The sequence below is a fragment of the Maniola jurtina genome, chromosome 5, assembly GCF_905333055.1.
Source record: "Maniola jurtina chromosome 5, ilManJurt1.1, whole genome shotgun sequence".
Lineage (NCBI taxonomy): Eukaryota > Metazoa > Arthropoda > Insecta > Lepidoptera > Nymphalidae > Maniola > Maniola jurtina.
This window is the reverse complement of record NC_060033.1, coordinates 2352939-2376032: the sequence shown is the minus strand read 5'-3', so window position 1 is coordinate 2376032 and position 23094 is coordinate 2352939. Positions and strand designations below refer to the sequence as shown.

At 38.8% G+C, this 23094-nt stretch overlaps 2 protein-coding genes across 3 annotated transcripts in view; both read left to right on the top strand.

The window, feature by feature from the left end:
• Nucleotides 1-8568, top strand: part of LOC123865441 (plectin-like) — a 46984-nt gene extending 38416 nt beyond the window's left edge. For both annotated transcript variants that reach the window (XM_045906464.1, XM_045906463.1), the window contains 7 exons: nucleotides 2264-2452; nucleotides 2775-2914; nucleotides 3022-5191; nucleotides 6055-6321; nucleotides 6898-7103; nucleotides 7553-7616; nucleotides 7787-8568. In XM_045906464.1, coding sequence (XP_045762420.1) covers nucleotides 2264-2452; nucleotides 2775-2914; nucleotides 3022-5191; nucleotides 6055-6321; nucleotides 6898-7103; nucleotides 7553-7616; nucleotides 7787-7822 — 3072 coding nt within the window. In that variant the 3' untranslated portion in view covers nucleotides 7823-8568. The remainder of the gene's footprint in view (nucleotides 1-2263; nucleotides 2453-2774; nucleotides 2915-3021; nucleotides 5192-6054; nucleotides 6322-6897; nucleotides 7104-7552; nucleotides 7617-7786) is intronic.
• On the top strand, nucleotides 7802-22775 carry LOC123865477 (ELKS/Rab6-interacting/CAST family member 1-like). The gene is made up of 6 exons (XM_045906531.1): nucleotides 7802-7822; nucleotides 8481-9155; nucleotides 9554-9714; nucleotides 10183-10330; nucleotides 17917-18045; nucleotides 18573-22775. Exons 2-6 carry the CDS (start codon nucleotides 8583-8585, stop codon nucleotides 18600-18602), a joined length of 1041 nt encoding a protein of 346 aa, XP_045762487.1. The 5' UTR covers nucleotides 7802-7822; nucleotides 8481-8582; the 3' UTR covers nucleotides 18603-22775.
• The last annotated feature ends 319 nt before the right edge of the window (nucleotides 22776-23094 follow it).

The window sequence follows — 23094 nt, the reverse complement described above, 5'->3', positions numbered from 1 at the left end:
CGGGTATTTTTTCCGACATTTACACCATAAATCAAAAACCATTATGCATAAAAAATAAATAAAAATCTGTTTTAGAACTATACAGGTAAAACCCTTTCATATTTAGTATAGTTTGTCCCACTTAGTATATACTTTGAAAGTTGACAATATTAATTTATATGTTCATGAACACATTATAATATTTTGTTTGTGTAATGTAACCCCAAATTCAACGGGAAGTACACTATTTATAGGTTTTCTTGACAGACCCGATAGACAGACAGACAGAAAGATAAAAAAGTGATCCTATAAGGGTTCCGTTTTTCCTTTTGAGGTACGGGACCCTAAAAATATTAAATGTTATCCGTCTGCAATGTCACGTACCCATTATCTAACAGGTCCTCAATGTCTGTCGTTGCATAAAGATTCATACAATGCATCTCAATACACGCCAATGCGTTTCAGTGCACATCGGTGCGTTCGCTATATGAACGAGGTTAGATAAAACATCACTTTGTAAGCTCGCTCGCATAGAATAATAATATTATGATTATTATCTACCCCTAAAAAGCTTGGACATTTTAGGTGCAATTACATAAATCATCGATCGGTCCCCAATACTTAATTGAATGAGTGCAGAAACGCCACAGATGAACGAAATAACATTATCTGTGCATGTCTGTGCGTGTCATCCTTGCCCTCTAACCGTACCCCATCCGGTGAGAGGCCGGGTGAATGAATTTTTGTTTGAAATACTAGATTTTTTTGTCAAAAACGGCAATGTGAAAATTCAAATTATTCACATTATTTTGTATTAAATATTATTTTCAATATATTATTTTCACATTATTTCGCTTATTTTGTAGACTACAAAAATAGTAGATAGATAGATAGATAGAAAACTTTATTGCACACAAAATATGAAATAATAATCAAGACAAAATAAACTAACTAAAAACAATATTTAAAGGCGGCCTTATTGCTCAGAGCAATAATAGGTAGGTAGGTGGAACGTTTTATTTTTATGTTTTATCGAACATTGAAGTTATCGTACGACAATCGTATCGCAAACGGTGAGGCAAGATCGCTACTCCGCGATAAGGTTTGATTTATCGGCCTTTCACGACAAGCCTTCGATCGTATTTCCGTTCAAGCTAGAGTACGGTGAACTTTGTGACGTTCTAGATACTTAAGGCTGCGGCCCCGACGATAGCGGTGGGCGGAGCGGCAGCGGCGGCGGAAGCGAGGTGGTGATACAAATTATTCGCCGCCCTCCATTGTCATCTTCTGCTGTCGTCTAAAGACCACGGAAGTAGGAATAATCCAAAGACTTTGGGTAGTTCACATTTGGGTAGTTCAGGCCGATTCAATGCTCCGTAGTGATGTGAATGAAGGACAAACCAACTAACAAACACATTTTCGCGTTAAATTTATAATATGGGTAGATAGGTAATTAGGGTATGAGGCAGGGGGACGCCCTGCACACCCGCACGTCACCCGCGTTATCCCGCACCGAGTACGAGCGGCAGCTGTGCGGGTGTGCGGAGCGTTTTCAGCCCGATTGCCATCTCGACCTGTCGTGTACTAATGTCCCGCCGTCGTTCCGGCCCCGCCTCTCGCTGTTGTTCGAGCCGCAGCCTTACTTTTATAGTTGCTGAAAAGTTGTAGCATATTTTCCAAGTCTTCAGCATTACATAAATCACGTGTTATTAAAAAATTAAACGGGCTGCCATAACTTTACTTTTTATAGAGCTTGTTATAATGGCTTTATTGTTACCAAGATTACATTAATAAGTAGTACTTTTATTAGACTGCCTCGTTGGCCTAGTGGTTAGCATAACTGCAGGTGACGAGCCATAAGGTCCTAGGTTTGTTTTCCGGGTCGGGCCAAAAATAATAAGGTATTGGATTTTTCTGTTAAGGAACTCTCAGGAGTTAGGAAGGTGGTGGTGCTTCACCCCCGTCCATCACCACCATCAAACAGCACATCGGAGAGCACGCAAAGCCATCCTGCGTCTGATCTCTCTCCGATCGTGTCAGATTTCCATCCCATCGGGCTATGAGATTGAGGAAATAGAGGGTACACCTGTATTGCCCACACACTTGTGTAACATCTCCCGCGCACTTGGCTAATCTCTATGGAAATTGGCCGCCGTGGCCGAAATTCATTCGGGAGGACATGATTATTAGTTTTATTAGATGTTTTCCCAATGTGATAAACATTCATATAAGGCTCATATCCTACACTAACCATATTAACGAAATTATCTTTTATCTCTTTCAGGCGCTCGTAGCCCGTGTGCAGAAAGAGAGAGATGCAGCGCTAGCGGAAGCCGCCAGCTGTCGCGAACGTGCGGAAGCGGCAGCTGCAGCAGCCAATAGGGCAGCAAGAGATAGAGATAGTGCAGCAACTGAGCTGGACGTGCTCAGAGAGAGATGGGAGAAGGCGCACCAACAGCATCAGAAATTGACGGTACGTACCATTATCTTCTTTACTTACCTACTATAAAAGGTGAAAATGACCAACTCACTGATATCAACGTACCTATAGCTCGATCGATACATCTTAGAAGCGTGTGATTTTGCATAGGTATAAGGTAGAAGGCCAGTAGAGGAGGTCACTAATTAATAAAGAATTTTGAGGATCTCGAACAAGATTCTTTAAAACAAAAATCCTTGCAGTTTGGGCGACTAGTACCGCGGCAGCATTTGAATTTAGAGTAGTTGGCCTTGGGGTTCACATAAAGCTTTTTTATGAAACAAATGGTATAATTGATTATTTCTATTTCTTACAGATGGAGAGAGACGATGCCCTCACAGAGTTAGAGATATTGAAAGAGAAGCTCGATAAAGCTTTATACTCGACACAAAAGACTATCGAAGAAAAAGAGACAGCGCACAAAGAATACGAAAAAATGCTTGAAAAGTATGATAGGTACATTGTTTTACATGTTGTCTTGTGTTGGTGGCAAGTGTTCGTAGTAGTCAGCAGAGAATTTCTTGAAAACATTTTCTTCTGACATTGAGTTTATTCTTTTACAGATCACAAAACGAAATCTACCGCCTACAAAACAAGATAGACATACTCGAAGCAGACAAAGACCGCCTTGAACTGGAATTAGAGAAAAATATTCATCTGGCAACGAAATCTAGAGAGGATCAAAGAAAACTACAAGACGAGCTTGATAGGTTACAGGAAATGTACGATAGGGCATCTTTACAACTAGGCAGAACTAAAGAACAGGAAGAAAAGGCTAAAGAGGATATGGATAGATTAAGCGTCGATATTGAAATGATTCGAGAACGTTATGAGAAGAGTCAAATCGAACTACGAAGATTACAAGCAGAGAAAGAAAAGTTGATTGCTGATAACGAACGTCAGCAATTTGAATATGACCGAGCGATGACGCAATGTGGTAAAGCACAAGCTTCGAATGAGAAAACTCAAGAAGAAATGGCAAGGGTACAAATAGAACTTGAGAAAATGTATGACAAGCATGACAAAGTATCTGCTGAGCTGAGAAGAGTCCAAGCAGAATTAGATAAAGTAAAATCAGACGCAAGTGGAGCGAGGGAAGAGGCAGAGCGATATGCGGCACGTTATGGAAAGTATCACGATACTAAAGAGGAACATGAAAGAACTAAGTTGGAGGTGGAACGACTGCGCACACGGCTAGAGAAGACAACTCTAGAGCTGGAGCGAGCGCGGAAGGCCGAGGAGGAAGTAACCCGTCTGCGCTCGGAACTTGAACGCGTCGAAGGCCTCCGAGGTAAATACCAATTCGAACAGGATAAATGGAGTACAGAAATAAACCGACTACAGGCTGAGCTAGATAAACATCGTGAGCGCTACGAGGCGTCGCAAGCAGAAATTCAACGTCTTCAAAGTGAAAAGGAGCAAGCGGAAACTAAATTCCATGAACTTAATATACAACTTGAACTTTCTAAGACTGAACTTACTAAGCTTAATGCAGCAATGGAGAAGCAACGGGCGGATCTTGAGAGAGCTCATATTGAGTGCGAAAAGTTTAGGGATCGGTGTGAGAAACTTAAGTTGCGTTCAGATCAGCTGGATAAAGATAACGAAAGGCTTAAAGGTGAACTACAACAGATCGAAAGGATGAAACTACAAGCTGTTGCTGGTGATAAAGCGAGGACAGAAGACAGGCTTGAAATTGAACGTCTTCGTGATAAATTGGAAAAAGCTATTCAAGCTAGAGACGCGACTGAAATGGAAGCTGGTCGTCTAGCGAAAGAACTTGAAAAGTCACAGATGCATCTCGCTAAATACCAAGAAACGAATGAGACTACGCGAGTAGAGTATGACAGAATGACTAATGAATTAGGAAGAATGCACGAACGACTAGAGAGAACGATTTTAGAAATGCGTCAAGTAGAACAAGAAAGAGATGCATTAAGAGCTGAAATACAGAACATGAGACGTAATGTAGAACAGCAACAGCGAACACTGGACCATAGAACGCAGGATACATTAGTAAAATTACAACAAGAATTAGCTCAATCGGTGCGAGATCGAGAAAAAATGGCTTCTATACTAGAGCAAAGGGATAAGCAAGCAGATGCTATAGAAAAGCAGATAGTTAAACTGGAGGCAGACACAAAGCAGCTAACAATTGAACGTGATCAATTGGTAGCGCAATTAGAAAAGTCACAGGATATGCTTGTTAACTTCCAGAGAGAACTAAATGCATCGGAGACGGAACTTCAGAAACAACGGGAAGAAGTTCGTAGGTTGAAAGAGGAACAAAGAAAGATAGCGCAGGACTCGGAGCGTGGTGCTAAATCAGTTATCGAGAATAGAGATAGAGAAATTGCAAAACTTCAACAACAGATGCAATCTGTTACCAAAGAGAAAGACGCTCTACGACAAAGAGCAGAAAAAGCCGAAAAAGATGCTCAGAAAGCTGGAGAAATTGAAAAGTGGAGGATGGCCGTTGAACAAGAAAAGACAAAAGCGATTGCAGCGGAGAAAGCGTTATCAGAATGCCAGCAGCGTTTACAATCTTTGGAAAAACAATTCCACGCGCAACAACAGCAATTGCAGCAGCTTCAAGCGCGCGGACCATCCGACGTGCGCGAGGTTCAGAAGCAGCTTGAAGCGGCGCAAGCGGAGGCGCGGTCGCTCGCTGTGGAAAGGGAGCGTTGCCAGTCGCAGCTCGAGATGCTCGTTCAGGAATTGGAGAAGAGCCAGGTCAGTTGGAGGATCGCCCGAGCTCGAGCGGTTGTCGGGACGGCAATGCGTGGTTGAATCGAGTTTGTATCAGAAACTCTTAAGCTATTTCCCTTCAATGTTATCATGATGTTTATTCAAACTGTCTTGCGATGTTAAACTCGATTGAATCGTCACTAAGTCGCGTGCGTTGTCTGCTTAAATCATTGCACCGGTGTCATGAAGTAGATGTTATGATTTCGATGTTCATACGTTTAGTTTTTGTTTGGGATCATCATCGCCGGTCGTTATGTACATAACTGTTGTATAGTAGCATGCCTCCCACGGCCCGCAGGGCATCCTCCAACCCCTCATTATAATTATTCGTATTTATTTTATTAGTTTCATCATCGCAACGTATTTGGACGTCAGTTTCATGAGAATGTACAATATCATACTCGAAGTGCACCAGACATTTGAAATCACACGCGCACTCGCCCAGTACGACCCTTGTTCAGTGTTGTTGTGTAAAATGTTCGGTGCAGAAAACGCATATAGCTTTAACTAATTGAATCGTTGTTATATTTTCTTGTCTCTTTCAGCCGTATCCGCTATTCAACTTTGTACTGCAATATTCATGGTCATGTTTATTAAAGATATTCAAAACTTATTTTTTATCATTGAATATGCTGCTGCGTTTATATTTTGCCAAATTGTATGTAAAAACTTCGCTTTTGTAATATTGGGCTTACGAACTGTTTAATATTAGGATCATCTTTGCAAACGAGAGCTTATAAATTTTTGGATGCTGCTATTTGATATTTTACTCTATCGCCCTCGATGCGTTAAACATTTTTAGAAGATGACATCATTTCATGTATTTCACAATAACGTTTTGATGACAGCTCGATCTCCGAGAAGCGAACAAGAAACTCCAACAAGTTGGCAGCCAGAACGCCAAAGCTGGGGAAGATACCGCTCAAGCTAGGAAACATCTGCAAGAAGAATTCAAGAAATTAGAAGACGCGAGAAAACAGTTTGAAGAGAATAGAAGAATGGTTGAAAATAAGCGTAAAGATGTAGAAGAAAAGGAGAAATCGCTGATGGAGTTAGACCGACAGTTAAAGAAACGAAAAGAGCAAATGGACCAAATGGAAGCATCTTTGAGGAAGGTAACTTATCTAAAGCAATATAAACATAATAGCGAAACATTTGTTTCCAAGATCACATTTTCTACACATATTATCATACAACAAATTAAAACTCTTTAGTCTATTAGCCAGCTTATTCGGCTTCAGATTATGGGGTTTTTGGGAAGAAACTTGAATCGGCCAAAAGTTAGGTTCTTTTATGTTGATTCATAACGATATTCCTTTACTCGGAGAGCACATAAAGCTATTTATTGTCTATACTTAGTTTTTTTGCACACACTTGTAAACAATAATACTTCCTACGTAGTTAACTAGTATTCGTTGAAATTGACTTTTGTGGCTGCAATTTAGTAAGAACTATATAAGAAAATTCATGCGATTCTAGAAGCTAGCGTGCGATAACTTTTAATCGCCTCAAAAACTATTTGACTATTTTTACTAAAAAATAGTCAAAGAATAGACTAGACTTCAAAAATGTGACATTTCAAATCTCACCCGTTGTACTATTATCGCTATTCTGCTTTAAGTTTCACGCTAAGTTGGAGAAAGAGCAATATTAGTCCATTTAACATGAAAAAAATGATTATATTTTGCAAGGCTGGCGGCAGTGCAGCGGCAGTTACCGACCTGAATCGAAAGCTGGGGGATACGCAGAAGGAGGCTGACCAGCTGAAGCAGCAGCTGAAGACAAGCGAGGAGGAGTCCAAACGACTCGCGGCTGAGACCGAGCGGCTGTTGCAACTCGTACAGATGTCACAGGAAGAACAGGCGCAGAAAGAAAAACAGATCATGGATTTGCAACAGTAAGTGTTAAAGTCTTTACAGCTTTTGAAAACGAGTAAGGAGGTCATACGCTTCGCGAGTTGCGACCGAGAGCGAGTAGCTGTTGCAATTTGTGTGTAACCTCAGAATTTGTTTTCAACGGGATAAAGAATTCATCAATCTTTTAATCGTAAGGTAAGTTAAGCGAATAAGAGAGATTTAGCAAATTTTGTAATATGGGAGTTGGGACATTTAGAATAATTTTTCACAAATAGAATTGTTAAAACCGTAGACGGCTCAGTTCTTTGACACAAAAGTTAAAACAGCCAAAAGAATATCTACAGAACGACTAAACAAGTACTACAGAGTAAATAGTGGAAATTGGATATAACGAACCATTAAACCTAGAAGTTGTGTTTGAAAAAAGTTTATTAAAAGTATAAGAGTTTTTTCTTTGATAAGAACAGATACAAAGAAATATTTATTTCAGGTCAATACGGAACCTCCAAGCCAAACTCAAAAGTCAGCAACAAGCACAAGCACAAAGAGAAGAGGTAATGTTGGTTATATTTATAAATAAACAAAACTGTGATAATAACAGTAATTTTACTAATGAATTCACAATTAACTTTTCACACGTCATTATCATGCTAATTGGTATAAATGTCATTGCTATAACATAAAATACTAACTGTACTAATGTTTTTTCCATGCTGCATTACAGGCCGGGCCCGCAGGCTTCCTCAAAAGCTTTTTCTAAGTTAGTTCTTCTCACCAAGACTGTCATTTATTTATTTTCTCTTTTCGTTAACGTTTTTTCTTTAACCGTCGCGAGTACTAACAATTCCGTGAGCGACTTCTCCAGACTCCACGTCTTTTGTTAAAGAACTTATATCACATAAGCTTTACAATTGCAATTCGTATTAAGTAATGTTATTGAAATTTGTATTGAATATTATAATGAAGTGTTCAGATAATAATAAAGTATCAAGTATCACCTCTTGTTGATATAAACCGAGAAAAACCATGAATATATACAGGTTTTTAAACTTCAGTTCATTGTAACCAGCACACAACTAAGGTAATTATTAGTTTAGCGATAATTTTTAAGTGATGTTTAAAAATTGAATAATCGTGTTCAGCGGGAATTATTTTTTAAGTATTGATAAAAAACAATATTGTAAAACTGTTAAGTATTCATGTATCTAGGTAGAACCGTAAGTTGTCCACTAGTCGATGTTAACCAGCTTTCATTCTTGTTATGCGAAATATCAATTGACTATGAATAAAAGGAAATCTATGTTGACCTTTCTCGAGTTATTTTTGAGTTTATATTGTTGACAATTTTGTTACTTATTAAAAAATTCGTTTTTATTATTTTTTCATTTTCATTTCAACTTATACCCCTTGCCGTGTAGGAGCTAACGCGAGCGAGACAGACCGAGATTGCAGCAATAAGCGACTTAACGAACACACTGAAAGAAAGAGACAGACTTAAAACTAAATTGGAAGAGAGTAGAATGAAAGTTATAGATTTAGAAATAGAGCTTAACGAGTCTTCGCTTATACTATCTGAAATCCTCAAAATATCGGACAGCCAAGAACTTAATAGTATAAAGAAAAGTAGAAGCGTTTTCGAACTTCAAAAGAGTGGTAAGGTAGTGGATAGGCTTGACAAATGCAACTTTAGCAGAAGTTACAACGATTTGATCAACTTACCCAAAGAAACCAACATCCAATCGAATGTATATAAATTGACGAGGAAAGTAGCAAACCTCACAAAGGAGATTAAAGTAAAAAATGCTAAAATAATAGAACAGCAAAGATGCATATCAATTTTGGAAGATGCCTTGAGAGAGAATAACAATATAGCAGAGTTTGAACAACTACTAGCGGTAGTAAGAAGTAAAGACGAGAGGATAAACGAGTTAGAGCAAGTGTTGAACAAAAATCCTGGTGCTATCACTCCTAACAATAATGATAGAAGAATATTGGAACTAGAAGAAGCTCTGAAGGAATCATTTTTAATAGCAGCTGAAAGAGAGAAAGTTTTCTATGAAGAGGAACAGAAGAGAATTGAAACACTACAAAAGGTATTTACATTTATTAATTTAACAGGCAAAAAAGTTTTTAATTGCAATGTGAAAGTTGAGCTATTGCAATTTCACATTGTAATTAAAAACTTGTTTGTTTATTTGTTTGTGCAAGAATCACTCAGAACTCTTGGGCACAGATACTTTTTTATAGAGTAGCTTTGGAATTAGAGTATGAAGACAGGCATGAATATTGCTTCAACTTTGATCAAAATCAGCCCATCACAAGTCACAACCCAAGACACTGATGATTAATTATTCCAATGCTTGATGAACAGGAAAAGCTCGCTAGTTGTTTAAATTGGTTAGAAGTTAGAATGCAAAACGTGTCTTATTAAAGCTCTTTTATATCGCAAATGCAATTTTTTAAGTTCTAATATCCCAACTAATATTTACAGATGAAAAAAATGCAGCAACGCATATTATCGCTGCAGAATGCATCGATAATGAACTGCAAGACTTGTTCGTCTGTGTTGAAAAGATTAAAGCATCTTGAGGAGTCCTTGCAGATTTGTCGGGCGAAACGAAACGCAGTGCTGCGGCATCTTTCGCATGTTATGTAAGTATCGACAGCTTTATCAACGCTTATTTTGGCGTTGTTATGTAAAATCAAATCTACACTGATGGATTCTTGCGCATATTGTTACCCATAGAGTGAGCGTAAACGAGACAGAGTACAAACTTAGCTTCGCTTCTGTCAAGTGTTTCACGATACTGCACAGCTTTTCTTAATTTAACAGTACCTATATGTACCTATCTTTGTTACCGTCTGCTTTACTTAATTTACCACGTGGATTTCGGTTTTTTAACCAATTTCATTAACACAAAAAACCAAACAATTACATATACAATGACATCTAGTTTGATATTTCTTGTACTCTTTTTGTTTTGGTGTCTTGCAAGGCAGTTTACTGTCTCCGCTGCTGTTGCCAATTTTCATTAAATACCTTACCTTGAAAAATTATAAACCTACCTGCGTCTTCTTAATTTAGTTTTTTAACTTCCCTTTATATTATAAAAATTACAGACACGACCTCCTAGAAGGAGCCATCAGTGAGAAAGACTCGCAGATAGCCGAGCTGGAGGTTAAAGGAGTCCTGAACGAGAACGAGACAAAGACATGCGACGCGCTCAAGAGCGAAAAGGACAAACTGCTCAATAGACTTAAGGTGGAGGTAAGGCACAGTAATTAAATTATTAAAGGCCAAAAATGTATATTTAGAGAGCCGCTGGATTCAGGGCAAGAGACCTAAGTATTACCAGAAGTATACGCCTATTGGCTGACGATGATGATGATAATACATTCTGCGAATCTCTTCCAGGGAAATTAAAAATCTCAATTTTTTTAATTTTTTTGAATGCTTGATTTCTGTAGGAAAGTACATTGATATTGTTTTTATGAACATAATGCCAGAAGTCCCCATAGATCCGAATGAAGCTAAAAATTTTGTACAATAATCAAGGTTACCAAAAAGTTTTTCTGTACGAAAATTCCGAGTACTACCTTTGTGTGTTCCTGCGTGCCTCGGAGAACACATAATCTTGTAACTGGTCTCTTACCGGTCGTGTCGGATTGCTGTCTCATTGGACTATTAGAGTAAGTAAAGGAATAAAAAGTAACCCTGTGTTTGCGTAGTCGGATGTAAACACTGTATAATAGTTAAAACCTAAGGTGACTTTGTTGCCATAGTGTAACAATAACAGTATTACAAGTATTCTTTTTGTTACTATCTATGGTGCTGTATTATATTATGTGTTATGTAACCAGAACGCTAGCAAAAACTAAGCGTTATTATCATACTACCTGAACACAATCCAATGCCAATAACCTTAATAAATAAATTCCCTTATTTTGTAGTTTTAGTGATTTAGTACTTTCCAAACCCGCAAAGTATAGCGTGCAAAATTCGCGTTAATGCCCCACCTACGATGCGGCATTGACTCTGTTTGGTAATTATTATTTAAGCGGCAACTCCAGCTGTCAAAGTCACGTTGTCGTTTTGTCGTCTGACAGGTGACAGTGTCACTGTCAAATTCATTCATCGGTTTTCGGTTGGAGCGGCCGCGGCTCGCCGCCCTTTCTCGGCATAGTTAATTTAATTTCGGTTAGAGTGCAATAAATACCACATTCCACCACACCCACTAAACACACTAAAGTGCATCAAGCAAGAAGCAAGAAGAATCGGGCCCGATATTCGCCGGCAACGAAGAGCACTGCACGAGGTACCTGCATGCCCTACTCACTATACACCGATTGATTAGGAATTTTGGGGTTTCTGGGGAGCTCCGCGAACCGCGGACGAAACATTTGGTAGCAGAGCGTGGTTTTCGGTCTTTTTCGTGATTAAAACACGATATTTTTTGGTTATAATACGAGTTTCAAAAGTTTTTCTATCTACCTACCTCTCGGTAAAAATAAAATTATCGGGTGTTGATTACGTAGGCCCGTTAAGGTGGCACCTCACGTACCTATATTGTAAGGCGGCTACTCACGTACTGATTTTGTTGAGGCCGACACATGGGTTCTTGGTGATTTTGGAAATCGTAAATGATTTGAATGTGGTATTTTATTAATTCGGTTATGTTTTAATTATTTCGGTGTTTTACATATTTCATTATTTCGGTAATTTTTTAATTATTTCGGTATTTTACGGATTTTCGGTTTTTCTTTTGGGTTTTTCTTGGATTCCTTTATGCATTAAAGATGTCTGTCAGAGCGAATTGGTCCCAGTTTAGGGTTAAGCTACAATGGTTGTTGGACAGCGCGGACCTTATAGATAGGCCTGACCATTCAAGGCGCTTATCAGTACGACTTCTGACTGTGAATTCGGAGTTCAAGAATTTGGAAAACTCATATCAGCGCATCCTTGAGTTGGTGGATGAGGGTGTTCCAGCTGAGAGGGAAATAGTTCTGGGAGCCCGCGCAGATTATGCACGTGCTTTAGAAGCTTTTGATAGACTAATGTCGATTAAGTTAGAAGAGGCTCCGGCAAATTCTAGCAGTTCTACGGTAAATGCTAGATCGGAGGTCGCCGATCTGGACGCGCTGCTGTCACGTTTGCCAGCCCTTCGGCTTCCCTCCTTTGCTGGGGAGATGGACCAATGGGTGGGGTTTAACAATCTATTTGATAGTCTGGTCGATAAACGTTCAGATTTGTCACCGGCACAGAAACTGGCATACTTGATGTCGTGTTTGTCCGGTGAACCCCGTGGATTGGTCCAACACCTCAAGATTGCGGATGAAGGATATAGTATTGCCCGTGATCTTTTAATGAAACGGTATCAGAACACTCGGCGTTTAGGTGACGTACACGTTGACCAAATTTTAAAATTACCTACTATTTCGGGTCGGCTTAACGGTCTTCGGTCACAATTTTTAAATCCACTGATTATGGCGGTTAATCAATTAGAGCGTCTCGGTTTTCCTGTTTCGGAATGGTCGTTTATACTTTTACACATATGTCTATCAAAATTACCAGCGTCACTTAAATCTCGTTTTGAACAAAAATTTGGTTGCGAATCGGATACCATACCTAAATATTCGGACTTAGTTGAATTTTTAGAAACGGAATGCCGCTTAATCGAGTGCGCGAATTTGGAATCAACAAATCAGCATAATGACTATAACAATTCGAGGCAAGCGAAGCCCGCTCGCAGATCGGTTCATTATGCCGCTGCTGAAGTAAAGCAGCCGTGTATATGCTGTGGGGATTCGAAACATTTGAGCTTAACAGTTTGTCCGGAGTTTAAATCCATGTCGCCTTTTGCACGGAAAGATTTTGTAGACAAGGAACGTCTATGTTTCCACTGTCTGGGGAACCACAGCTACCGCGATTGCCGCCGGGAGCTTCATTGCAGCTGTGGAAGCACTAAGCATCACCCGATGCTATGTTTTAATCGGTCGGGGGTGCAACAGCGACATAACAGTAATAAGAATCGGAGCTCGGCCGAGCGGTCAGCCCCTCGCACGGGCGGGGGCTTTCGGCAACAATCTAACGTCGGAAGGGTCAAGTCACCTCGCGATCTTTCACCCGTTCAACGTACCTCATCTCCTCCACGACGACGTGAGGAGCAGCGAGATGACCCACGTAATGGAAATCGTAGTGACAAGCCTCGGTACGGGCGTTCTGATGAGCGAAATGAGAGTGGTAGGCGAGATGACGATCGTGCTCTCCTCTATTCCCCTACCAGACGCTAGGATTCGACGCCCACCTGCCCTTTACTAACTGTACTTTTACCCACTGTTATAGTCAAAGTCTATTTTAATTCAGAAATAAATTCGGAAATGGGGGTTTCGACCAGAGCCTTACTTGACAGTGGATCTCAGGGGTCTTTAATTAGTACAGATTTAGTGGGCAGGTTGGGCATATGTTTAGATCCGTGCAGCGAACGGATCATGGGTGTTGGAGGTATTGAAACAACCTCAACTATAATCGGTCGGTCTTCGGTGACATTTTCTCCGATAAATAAAAGATTTCCTAAAATTACAACTCCTGTTTTGTGTATGCAAACGGTTATAGGAAAATTACCTACGGTGACCTTGGATGATTCGGTGAAAGACCTAGCCACCGGCTTAAGTTTAGCAGATCCCCACTTCCACCAGTCATCGCCAGTGGAACTGCTGCTCGGTTCGGATGTTTTAGGATCTCTTATGGGAGGAGATAAAATAATTTTAAATTCTATCGGTCTTACGGCTTATAACACTATTTTCGGTTATGTTCTACTTGGTCCTGTAGAACTCACTAAACAATCTGAGTTGATTGATGATTCGGAAGTCGTCGGTATTTCGGTTTCGGACACTCTTCAAAAGTTCTGGGAGGTTGAGGAACCTCCAGAAACATCCTCTCGGTCTGTTCCACTTGATCTAGAGTGTGAACAGTTTTATAAAGATAATACGTATCGGTTGGAAAATGGTCGGTTTGTCACGAAGTTGCCATTTTTACCTAACAGACCCTTGTTAGGTGACTCGAAAACTATTGCGGAAAAAAGATTTTTGTCTTTGGAACGGAAACTTATGAAAAATTCGGTCTTACGAGAGAAGTATATTAATTTTATGCGTGAATATTTGGATCTCGGTCACATGTCGGTTTCGGATTTTGATTTTAAAGGCGGACAAGAATATTTCGTTATACCACATCATGCGGTTTTTAAGGATTCGGACGAAAATGCGAAAGTACGCGTTGTTTTTGACGGTAGTTGCGTCACAAATTCGGGGGTTTCTTTAAACCAGTGTTTACATTCGGGCCCTAAATTACAAAGGGATATTTCGGAGATTTTGATGAACTTCAGACGCCATCAAGTTGTCTTTGTGACGGATATTAGGATGATGTTTCGGCAGACGCTTATTGATAAATTGGACAGAAGGTACCAGCTCATATTTTGGAGAGAGTCTCCAGATGAGCCCCTTCTTACCTATGAACTTGGAACCAACACATACGGGTTAAAATCTAGTCCTTACATTGCGATTCGGACGCTTTTAGAGTTGGCTGATCGAGAACGTGATCGGTATCCTCGGGCGGCTTCGGTTTTAGAGAACGACATTTATGTCGATGATATTCTGTCGGGATGCAGCTCACAATCGGAAGCTCTTGAACTGCAACAAGAGTTAATTCGGCTCATGCAATCAGGGGGATATGAATTACGGAAATGGATCTCGAACGATCCTGTTTTACTTCGGGACTTGCCTGACGATCATCAACAGGTGCCTCATCTGTTTGATAACCCAGACATGCAAAGTTTAACTTCGGTTTTGGGGGTACAATACAATCCTGTAGAGGATGTTTTTTCTTTTCGGACGGATTTAACTCATGGACCTTCGGTTACTAAACGGAAAATACTGTCGACAATTGCTCGCATGTATGATCCAAGCGGGTGGATCACTCCTGTTTTATTTCGGGCTAAATGTTTTTTGCAACGTCTGTGGCTTTCGGGTTTTACTTGGGATGAACCTATTACTGGGGATTTAGAAAGAGATTGGATTAATTTTAAAATTGACCTCGCTCGGATTGAAGATGTTCGGATTTCGCGATGTATGCTCCCACCAGCGGTAAAAAATATTACTATGCACGGTTTTTCAGATGCATCGGAGGCTGGTTACGCAGCTGTTGTATATTTACGCGCCGTGGATGACACAGATAATGTTTCGGTTCATTTAGTAATGGCCAAAAGTAAGGTCGCCCCAATCAGAACACGTCTGACGATTCCTAAATTGGAGTTGTGCGGAGCCGTGCTTCTACTTAAGCTTCTGCATCATGTTTGCCTTTGTTTGCAAAGGACCATCGATGTTCACGAGGTATTTGGTTGGACTGATAGTTCTATAGTTTTAGCTTGGCTTAAAACTTCACCTCATACTCTTCAAGTATTCGAGGCTAATCGAGTTTCACAGATACAAAATTCTACAGTGCCAATCACGTGGCGACATATTCCGGGCGAATTGAACCCTGCCGACTGTGCTTCACGGGGCCTAACAGCTTCGGGTCTGGTATCTCATCCATTGTGGTGGGGTCCGCGATGGCTAACTTATTCGGAATCGGTTTGGCCTGCATCAAAGGCTAATCAGGTATCACCTGCGGATTTACCTGAGATTCGGTGTTCGGTTGCTACAAATTCAGAATCACTCCCAGATTTCGGTTTCCTCGTGGAGCGTTATAGCTCCTTAGATCGGCTTATTTCGGTTACCGCGTGGATTCGGAGATTCATTTTTAATTGCCGTCGGAATAATAATCGGAATACTACGCCTTATTTAACAACACAGGATAGGAAGCACGCGTTGCTAATGTGGATCTCTCTAGTGCAGAGGGATAGTTTCGGTGCAGAGATTGAGAAAGTTCGGAAAGGCCAAACCTTGAAGGGGCATTTGAGACGTCTCAACCCCTTCATTGACTCGGACGGACTCCTTCGTGTTGGAGGACGCCTTCAACATTCGGACTTACCTTATGAAGCCAGACATCCATTGTTGCTTCCTAAATCGGGACATTTTATTGATCTGTTAATTTCGGATTCGCATTTGAAAAATTCACATGTAGGCCCAAACGCTCTTTTAGCCATATTACAACGGGACTATTGGATTCTCTCGGCCAGAAGAGCGGTAAGAAAAATCACATTCAAATGCATTTCGTGCTACAAATTAAAGGGACTCACAACCCAACCCTTGATGGGAGATCTGCCTAAAGACCGCGTTTTAGCGGCTAGACCCTTTCAAGGCGTGGGAACCGACTTCGCAGGTCCATTTTATGTAAAGTCTCATAAGTTGCGGAATCCAAAGGTCACCAAGGCCTATTTGTGCGTATTTGTATGCCTGGCCACTAAGTCCGTCCATTTAGAATTAGTTTCGGATTTGTCTTCGGAGGCCTTCATCGCCTGTCTCTCTCGCATGACCTCGCGACGCGGTTTTCCAGCGATCATTAGGTCAGATTGTGGGTCAAATTATAAGAGCAGTGACAGATATTTAAAGGAAGTTTTCCAATTTTTGGAACAAAATCGATCACAAATCGGTCATGATTTAGCTCGGCGCGGTATAACCTGGCTCTTCGATCCTCCCGCGTGCCCGTCGTGGGGCGGTTTATTTGAGGCGGCCGTAAAGTCGGCCAAGACGCATTTAAAACGTACTATTGGGGAAACAACTTTGACCTTCGAGGAACTTAGTACGGTTTTCTGCAAAATCGAAGCAGTCTTGAACTCACGGCCTTTGTGCCCTCTGTCTTCGGACCCAAATGACCTAGAGGTTCTGACCCCAGGTCATTTTCTTATCGGACAACCGCTAACAGCGCTTCCAGAGTACCCCTTTCAGGATGAAAAGACGTATAAATTATCTCGCTTTCAGTTGCTACAGCAACTATCTCAAAGAATTTGGCATCGGTGGCATTTGGAATATCTTCACACCCTACAACAGCGATTGAAGTGGACTGACCCAGCTGTCCCACCTAAAGTTGGGGATTTAGTTTTACTAAAAGAGGACAATGCGCCACCTCTTCAATGGCGCCGCGGTCGGATAGTAGCGTTGTATCCTGGGAAGGACGGCGTGGTCAGGCTCGCAGATGTACGGGTAGCGAAGGGTACAGTTTTGCAACGGGCAATCTCCAAATTGTCTCGTTTGCCCTTAGATTAGCTTTGATTAGGTTTATTTTCGATTTGGTTTAGGCTTAAATAGTTGTTAGTTTTTATTAGGTTTTCGGAAGCAGTTGAAGACTGCTTGGGCGGGGGAATGTTTGGTAATTATTATTTAAGCGGCAACTCCAGCTGTCAAAGTCACGTTGTCGTTTTGTCGTCTGACAGGTGACAGTGTCACTGTCAAATTCATTCATCGGTTTTCGGTTGGAGCGGCCGCGGCTCGCCGCCCTTTCTCGGCATAGTTAATTTAATTTCGGTTAGAGTGCAATAAATACCACATTCCACCACACCCACTAAACACACTAAAGTGCATCAAGCAAGAAGCAAGAAGAATCGGGCCCGATATTCGCCGGCAACGAAGAGCACTGCACGAGGTACCTGCATGCCCTACTCACTATACACCGATTGATTAGGAATTTTGGGGTTTCTGGGGAGCTCCGCGAACCGCGGACGAAACAGACTCCGAGTAACCCACTTACGCAACGTTCTTTGACCTCTAGCGTCAGTCAGATGTTTTATTTTCGATATTGTGAACTTTTGTTGAAGTTCACAATATCATCAGTACTATCACCTGTCTTCGTCATTGCTAGCGTTCTGGCTACACTCTGTATACATAGTAAAAATATTAATTTTATTCGATTTACAACCACAGAATGAACAAATAGTGGCGTTTGAACGTGGTTCCAGCGAGCCAGTACCCGAGGATCGAGAAGGTTCTTTACCTGTGCTAACGCTAGCCGACGATCTGATTGCCGCCTGCGACGAAAATGTAATTTTTTGGGTATCGTACACTACAAAGAACCTATTGAGAATGAGTGTGGAATCACGTCACTCATAAATTGCTAATCATAATTTGTTTCATGACATTTTTGACTTCATTTTGATAATCATTTATTTAAATAACAACCACATTTGTAATTTATTCAATTTTAAAATAACTAATAACTTTCATCGTAACAAAAAAATATTTAAAGCTGACCTATAAATTATAGCAAGAACTTTATTTTTCACAATGTGTGCTTGTTTATTCCAAATTTTCTTTATAAATAAGAATTCAGAATTTATTTGATTATTTCAAAATACACGTAAATCCTTGTGACGTAATATGCATCAGCATAATGTTTACTAAAGTGTCAAGGTTTTAGAATGTGTTGTTTGATGTATCAATGTTTCAAAGTTTCTGATACTAAATATAAAGTAAAATTAAAGTTTTGTTGTAGATTTTCAATGATTTTTCTCAATATTTGCGTTTAAAACCAAAAATAACTATTTACCTTTGATTTTTTAAATATCTACATTAATTTTCAGGAAGAGGACATCCCGGCAACCATACTGTGACGTCACAAAGCTAAGTCTAATCGTAACTTTGTTGTGGCCTCATCATCACCTCACATCACCCGCTACCTTACCATTGCTTATCACTAGCCTTTATCACCAATTAAATTTAAAAAAAAAAACCCGCTTGCAATCTCTTGTTCAATTCGTGTCGAGGCTGTATGGTTTTAGACCTTTGCCTGTCTCAAAGGAAAGAAACTGTACAAAAAAAACAACAATTCGCGTTCAAAAACCGCGCCGTACGACCAAAGACAATTTTTTTATTATTGTTATTATTAATTATTCTGTAAATAAAAATATTCTTTTTTGAATTCAGTTATTTTTTCTAAATAAAGGTCTCAAAGACGTAGACTCACAGATTCGATTGATATGGAACCAAGTCTTATATTTTATTATTTGTAGATAACCAATTATTGTTAAACTATAATTAAAAAAAATGTATACCTATAATAGAGCAATAATTTAATCTTCTAGAAAAAGTACACTCAGTGTCTATTTTTATCCTAATAAAAAATAATTACCTAAATGAAATATTTTTACCGCTTCCTAAAATTATTACCATCTAAAACTTAAAGCCATCGCACACATCCTACTTTTAGCATCCGATATCCGATATCGAAGACTTGAAGCTGCAATTAAAATTTTCTTTGCAAGTTTGACTGTTAGTACGCATCGAAAGCTATGCAGCGACTGCAAGTTTCCGAAGCCAATCACACGATTTATATACCTCTGAATTGGCCCCTTGCCATGGCTACTGTACACATTTCTGAACTAAATTGAGAGTTCTGAAAGTATTAATATCCTTTTCCGCAGGGAAGATTGCGAAAAGGATAGTAAATACTATTTTAACTCGCCCATTTAGCTTAAGTTAAATAATGACAAATCGCGATGTAGTCGCTGATTAGCTGGAGTTTGATTGGTTAGTTTTAAAATAAGAATCAAGTCAATCTTTGTAGCGCTCGATGGAGACTCCTCTTAAAAGTATTGTGTGTGCTTTGGCCTCATACCTCTAATCTTGTTATATTGTTTTAGGATAAATATTATTAATTAAGTTATTGTTTTATTGGGTGTTTGGGTGAAACCTGTGCTCATTGTCCTTCCCAAACGAAAATAGTTATTGTTATTTACTTAAATATAATTATTATTCAATATTATAGATGCGTACCAATAACTTAGGCCTACCGCAGATGATCGACAGAAATCGGTCCGAATAAAAGTCAAAAATTAAATTGAATCGGGAGAAAACCGAAGTCTCGAACAAATATCATTGATTTATCTAACACGAAACTGACTAATACAATTCGGTTGTCTGTGGTACATTTTCACTATTATGTTAAAGCAATTTCAAAGCTTAGCTACATACCTAGTTTGTTTAGAGAAACACGATTTTGTTTATAATATTGAACTGCAAATAATTAAACGTACGTTACTTATATTCGAGTAGTTTTTTGTAATACTTTTACATATCAAGCACAAATTAAGGCCTCCGGAGCGAACAGTTGGCATATCATTAATCTTTAAATAGCATAGACGTATAGAATGAAAATTTAAAGGATGCGTTGAAATTTCAGCTTTGAGTTTGTATTATTACAGAAACTTGTCGGACAAGTAGTGGGACTGCTGAAACTTTTAGACTACATAGTTTCAAACCTGACACGATTTGTCGTCGTAATGACGTGTCTCGAATTCGATAAGACAAATCGTGCCGTTAAAGGGTCCTTTAACATAGTATTTCGTTGAGTAGTCAGACAAACTCAAAGCTTAATATTTTTAACTAACCTATTATTGATCAAACAACTAAGGCCAGAATAAGGCTTAGTTTGCACAGACAGTCTTCGTAGATTAAGGGACTTTGTTTATCCCACATCCTAAAATTCACAATTTTTAGTATCCTTAAGAAATCATGTCAGTGCAAACAAGACCTTATCCAGAGTCTTTACCAAATATGAAAATTCGTCCCTACTTTCCCTCACACTTTTACGGCCTACACCCCATTGTATATGTCTATGAAATTAGGACGCTATCGTATAGACAACAACGCCTTTTACACTCGACAAAAGCACTGCCTTATTAATAAGGAAATTGATTTTGTGTTTAAATGTTAAGCGAGATGCGTTTTTGATAGCTGAATAGACGTCCGCTCTCGTTGAATGATCGTGTCGAAGTGATGTGAATAAGCGGGAATTCAAAGCCACTTCCGTTTCGGCAGCTAACTACCTACAGTATTTTGTATCGAATATGTATCTATTGTGAGCTTTTTATATAATGTCTTTACAACTGTATCGCATTTTGTGGTGCGTTGAACGGCGTGTCGAAATCCAATTTGTGAATATTATTTACTCCTAAGTATATGACATAGTATAGTTAATACAAACAGCGCTTATATTTTATACGAAACTGACAAAAGTACGACAATCTTTATTTATGCAACCACATAATATTATAATCATTAACGGCTGAAATAGAAAATCAATCTTATCTGTGATAAATTACTTAGCAACGTTGTTATTTTGTCAAAAATCGTATGGTGTCTTTTGGTGAATAACAATGTTGTGAAATGGTTGCAAAATAATTTATCGACAGATTACAGAATTGATATAAGTATTACTATTTTTCGTCGTAAGAAGAAAAATGCGTTTTCCTTTTCTGAATATATTATTATTTCTGGTATCTTGTGTAGCATATTTTCATAGAAATTTCATGCATAGGTACTTATTATTATTATAGAAAAAAAAAACATATTAAAAGAAGACGAAGAAGTGGTCAAAATATAACAATTTTTTAGTTTTGTCTACTTTGACAAGTTTTCGTATAAAGTTGAGCTGCTATGACTATTCTATGGTAATAAGTTTAGCCTAGTCAAATTAAATCCTTAATAAAATGTTATTAAATCATATTTTTATTATTGCTGTTTTAGGCAAAAGCTTTAAATGATGCCACTTTCCCAATTTCATAAATTGGATTTTATTGGAGCCGAATTATAAAATAATAACATCGAAAGATCTCAATTTATGCTGTTTTACTATTTATAAGGACTGTGGCCACTTTCTTAACATATATTATTTACTATGTGTTACATCTATGTGTGTGCATCTAAAAATATTGTCACAAAATATAATTTAAATACCTTGTACCTAAGTAATTACTTTTTAACATTGTTAAAAACGTTATATTTCTGAATATGAAATTAGTTTTTTAAATGGAAGTGGCCCAAATAGAGGCACCCAAAAAACTTCAAGTTGGTTTCTTGTTGTGAGGAGGAAATTTCTGCAATAACTAAAATTTTTGCCTATTTCTACAATTATAACGATTAATATGTAGTAGGAGTAAGAAATGTCCGAATAATCAATTTTTTTGAATTGTTTCCTAAAAGTTATTTGTAACTATTAGTTAATATTATATTTATATGATTTTTACATCTGACCCTTTCTAACGTAAATGTTTCACTTATAACCAAAAATGTTCCAACGTAAGTTAGTACCTTATTAATTAATTGCGATTAATTGATTAATTAATTTACTAATAGAACCACTTCAGGAAGATTATGTTTCATAAATTTCATAACCCGCTCAAGTTAACTTTTAAAACTATCCGAAATCGCGAAACATACATGGCATATTTTCAAATAGGTTAATTATAAGGAACCTTAGGTTTTTCTTTGGATCTCACTATTTGGGCCAACCTGTATATTAATATCAGATTACCTATCGTTTTCGGGTCCAAAATGGCCATTGTCCTTCTTAGCCGTTAAGCTGTCAATTCTTCAAAGTATGCTGGAAAACTAATCTAAACAATCTAAAAAATAAATGATGGAGTTGGCAAACTGGCTTTTTATACTTGATACATGTCGCTGAACTTAGTATGTATTAATGGTAGGTTGGGCATAGACAAACTGCAACGCTCCGTTGAATTCGAATTTCGAATGTGTTCGAATATTTAAATTTAATCGCGTGATCAACTCAGCGTTGCAGCTTAATTTTTTGTATTGAATCAAGTGTGTAGAAAATTGTATGATCACAATAATAATGGTATTAAAATGATATTAGTTACTTGTTATTATTATTATAATGGTATTAAGCCGTGGGTCGCTGTTTCACACGTTGTATTGACCGAAACTATGCTGAAAATATAAGGTACATGTTCTTTGAAAATATAATATCTTCATATAATATAATATTATGTGTGTTTTTATCGTCCTAGAACCTTATTTAATACTAGACTTACGTCTTACACGGACCAATACCAGCTACAATCCCAGCTCCGCCCAAACCCATCGCCCGGCCCACTACTGAGTACGGATCTCCTCTCAGTAGAAGAAGAGTTTAGGTTAGTAATATAATTTTTAAAAAAATCAGCTACGCTAAACAAGTAGGTATGGATTAGCAGACTTCAAAAACCATTGGAAACATGTTGGAGAACTCTCAGGCATGCGCAGGTTTCCTCGTGATATTTGTTTTCACCACTAAAGCAAGTTATATATAGCTGCTTAAAACGT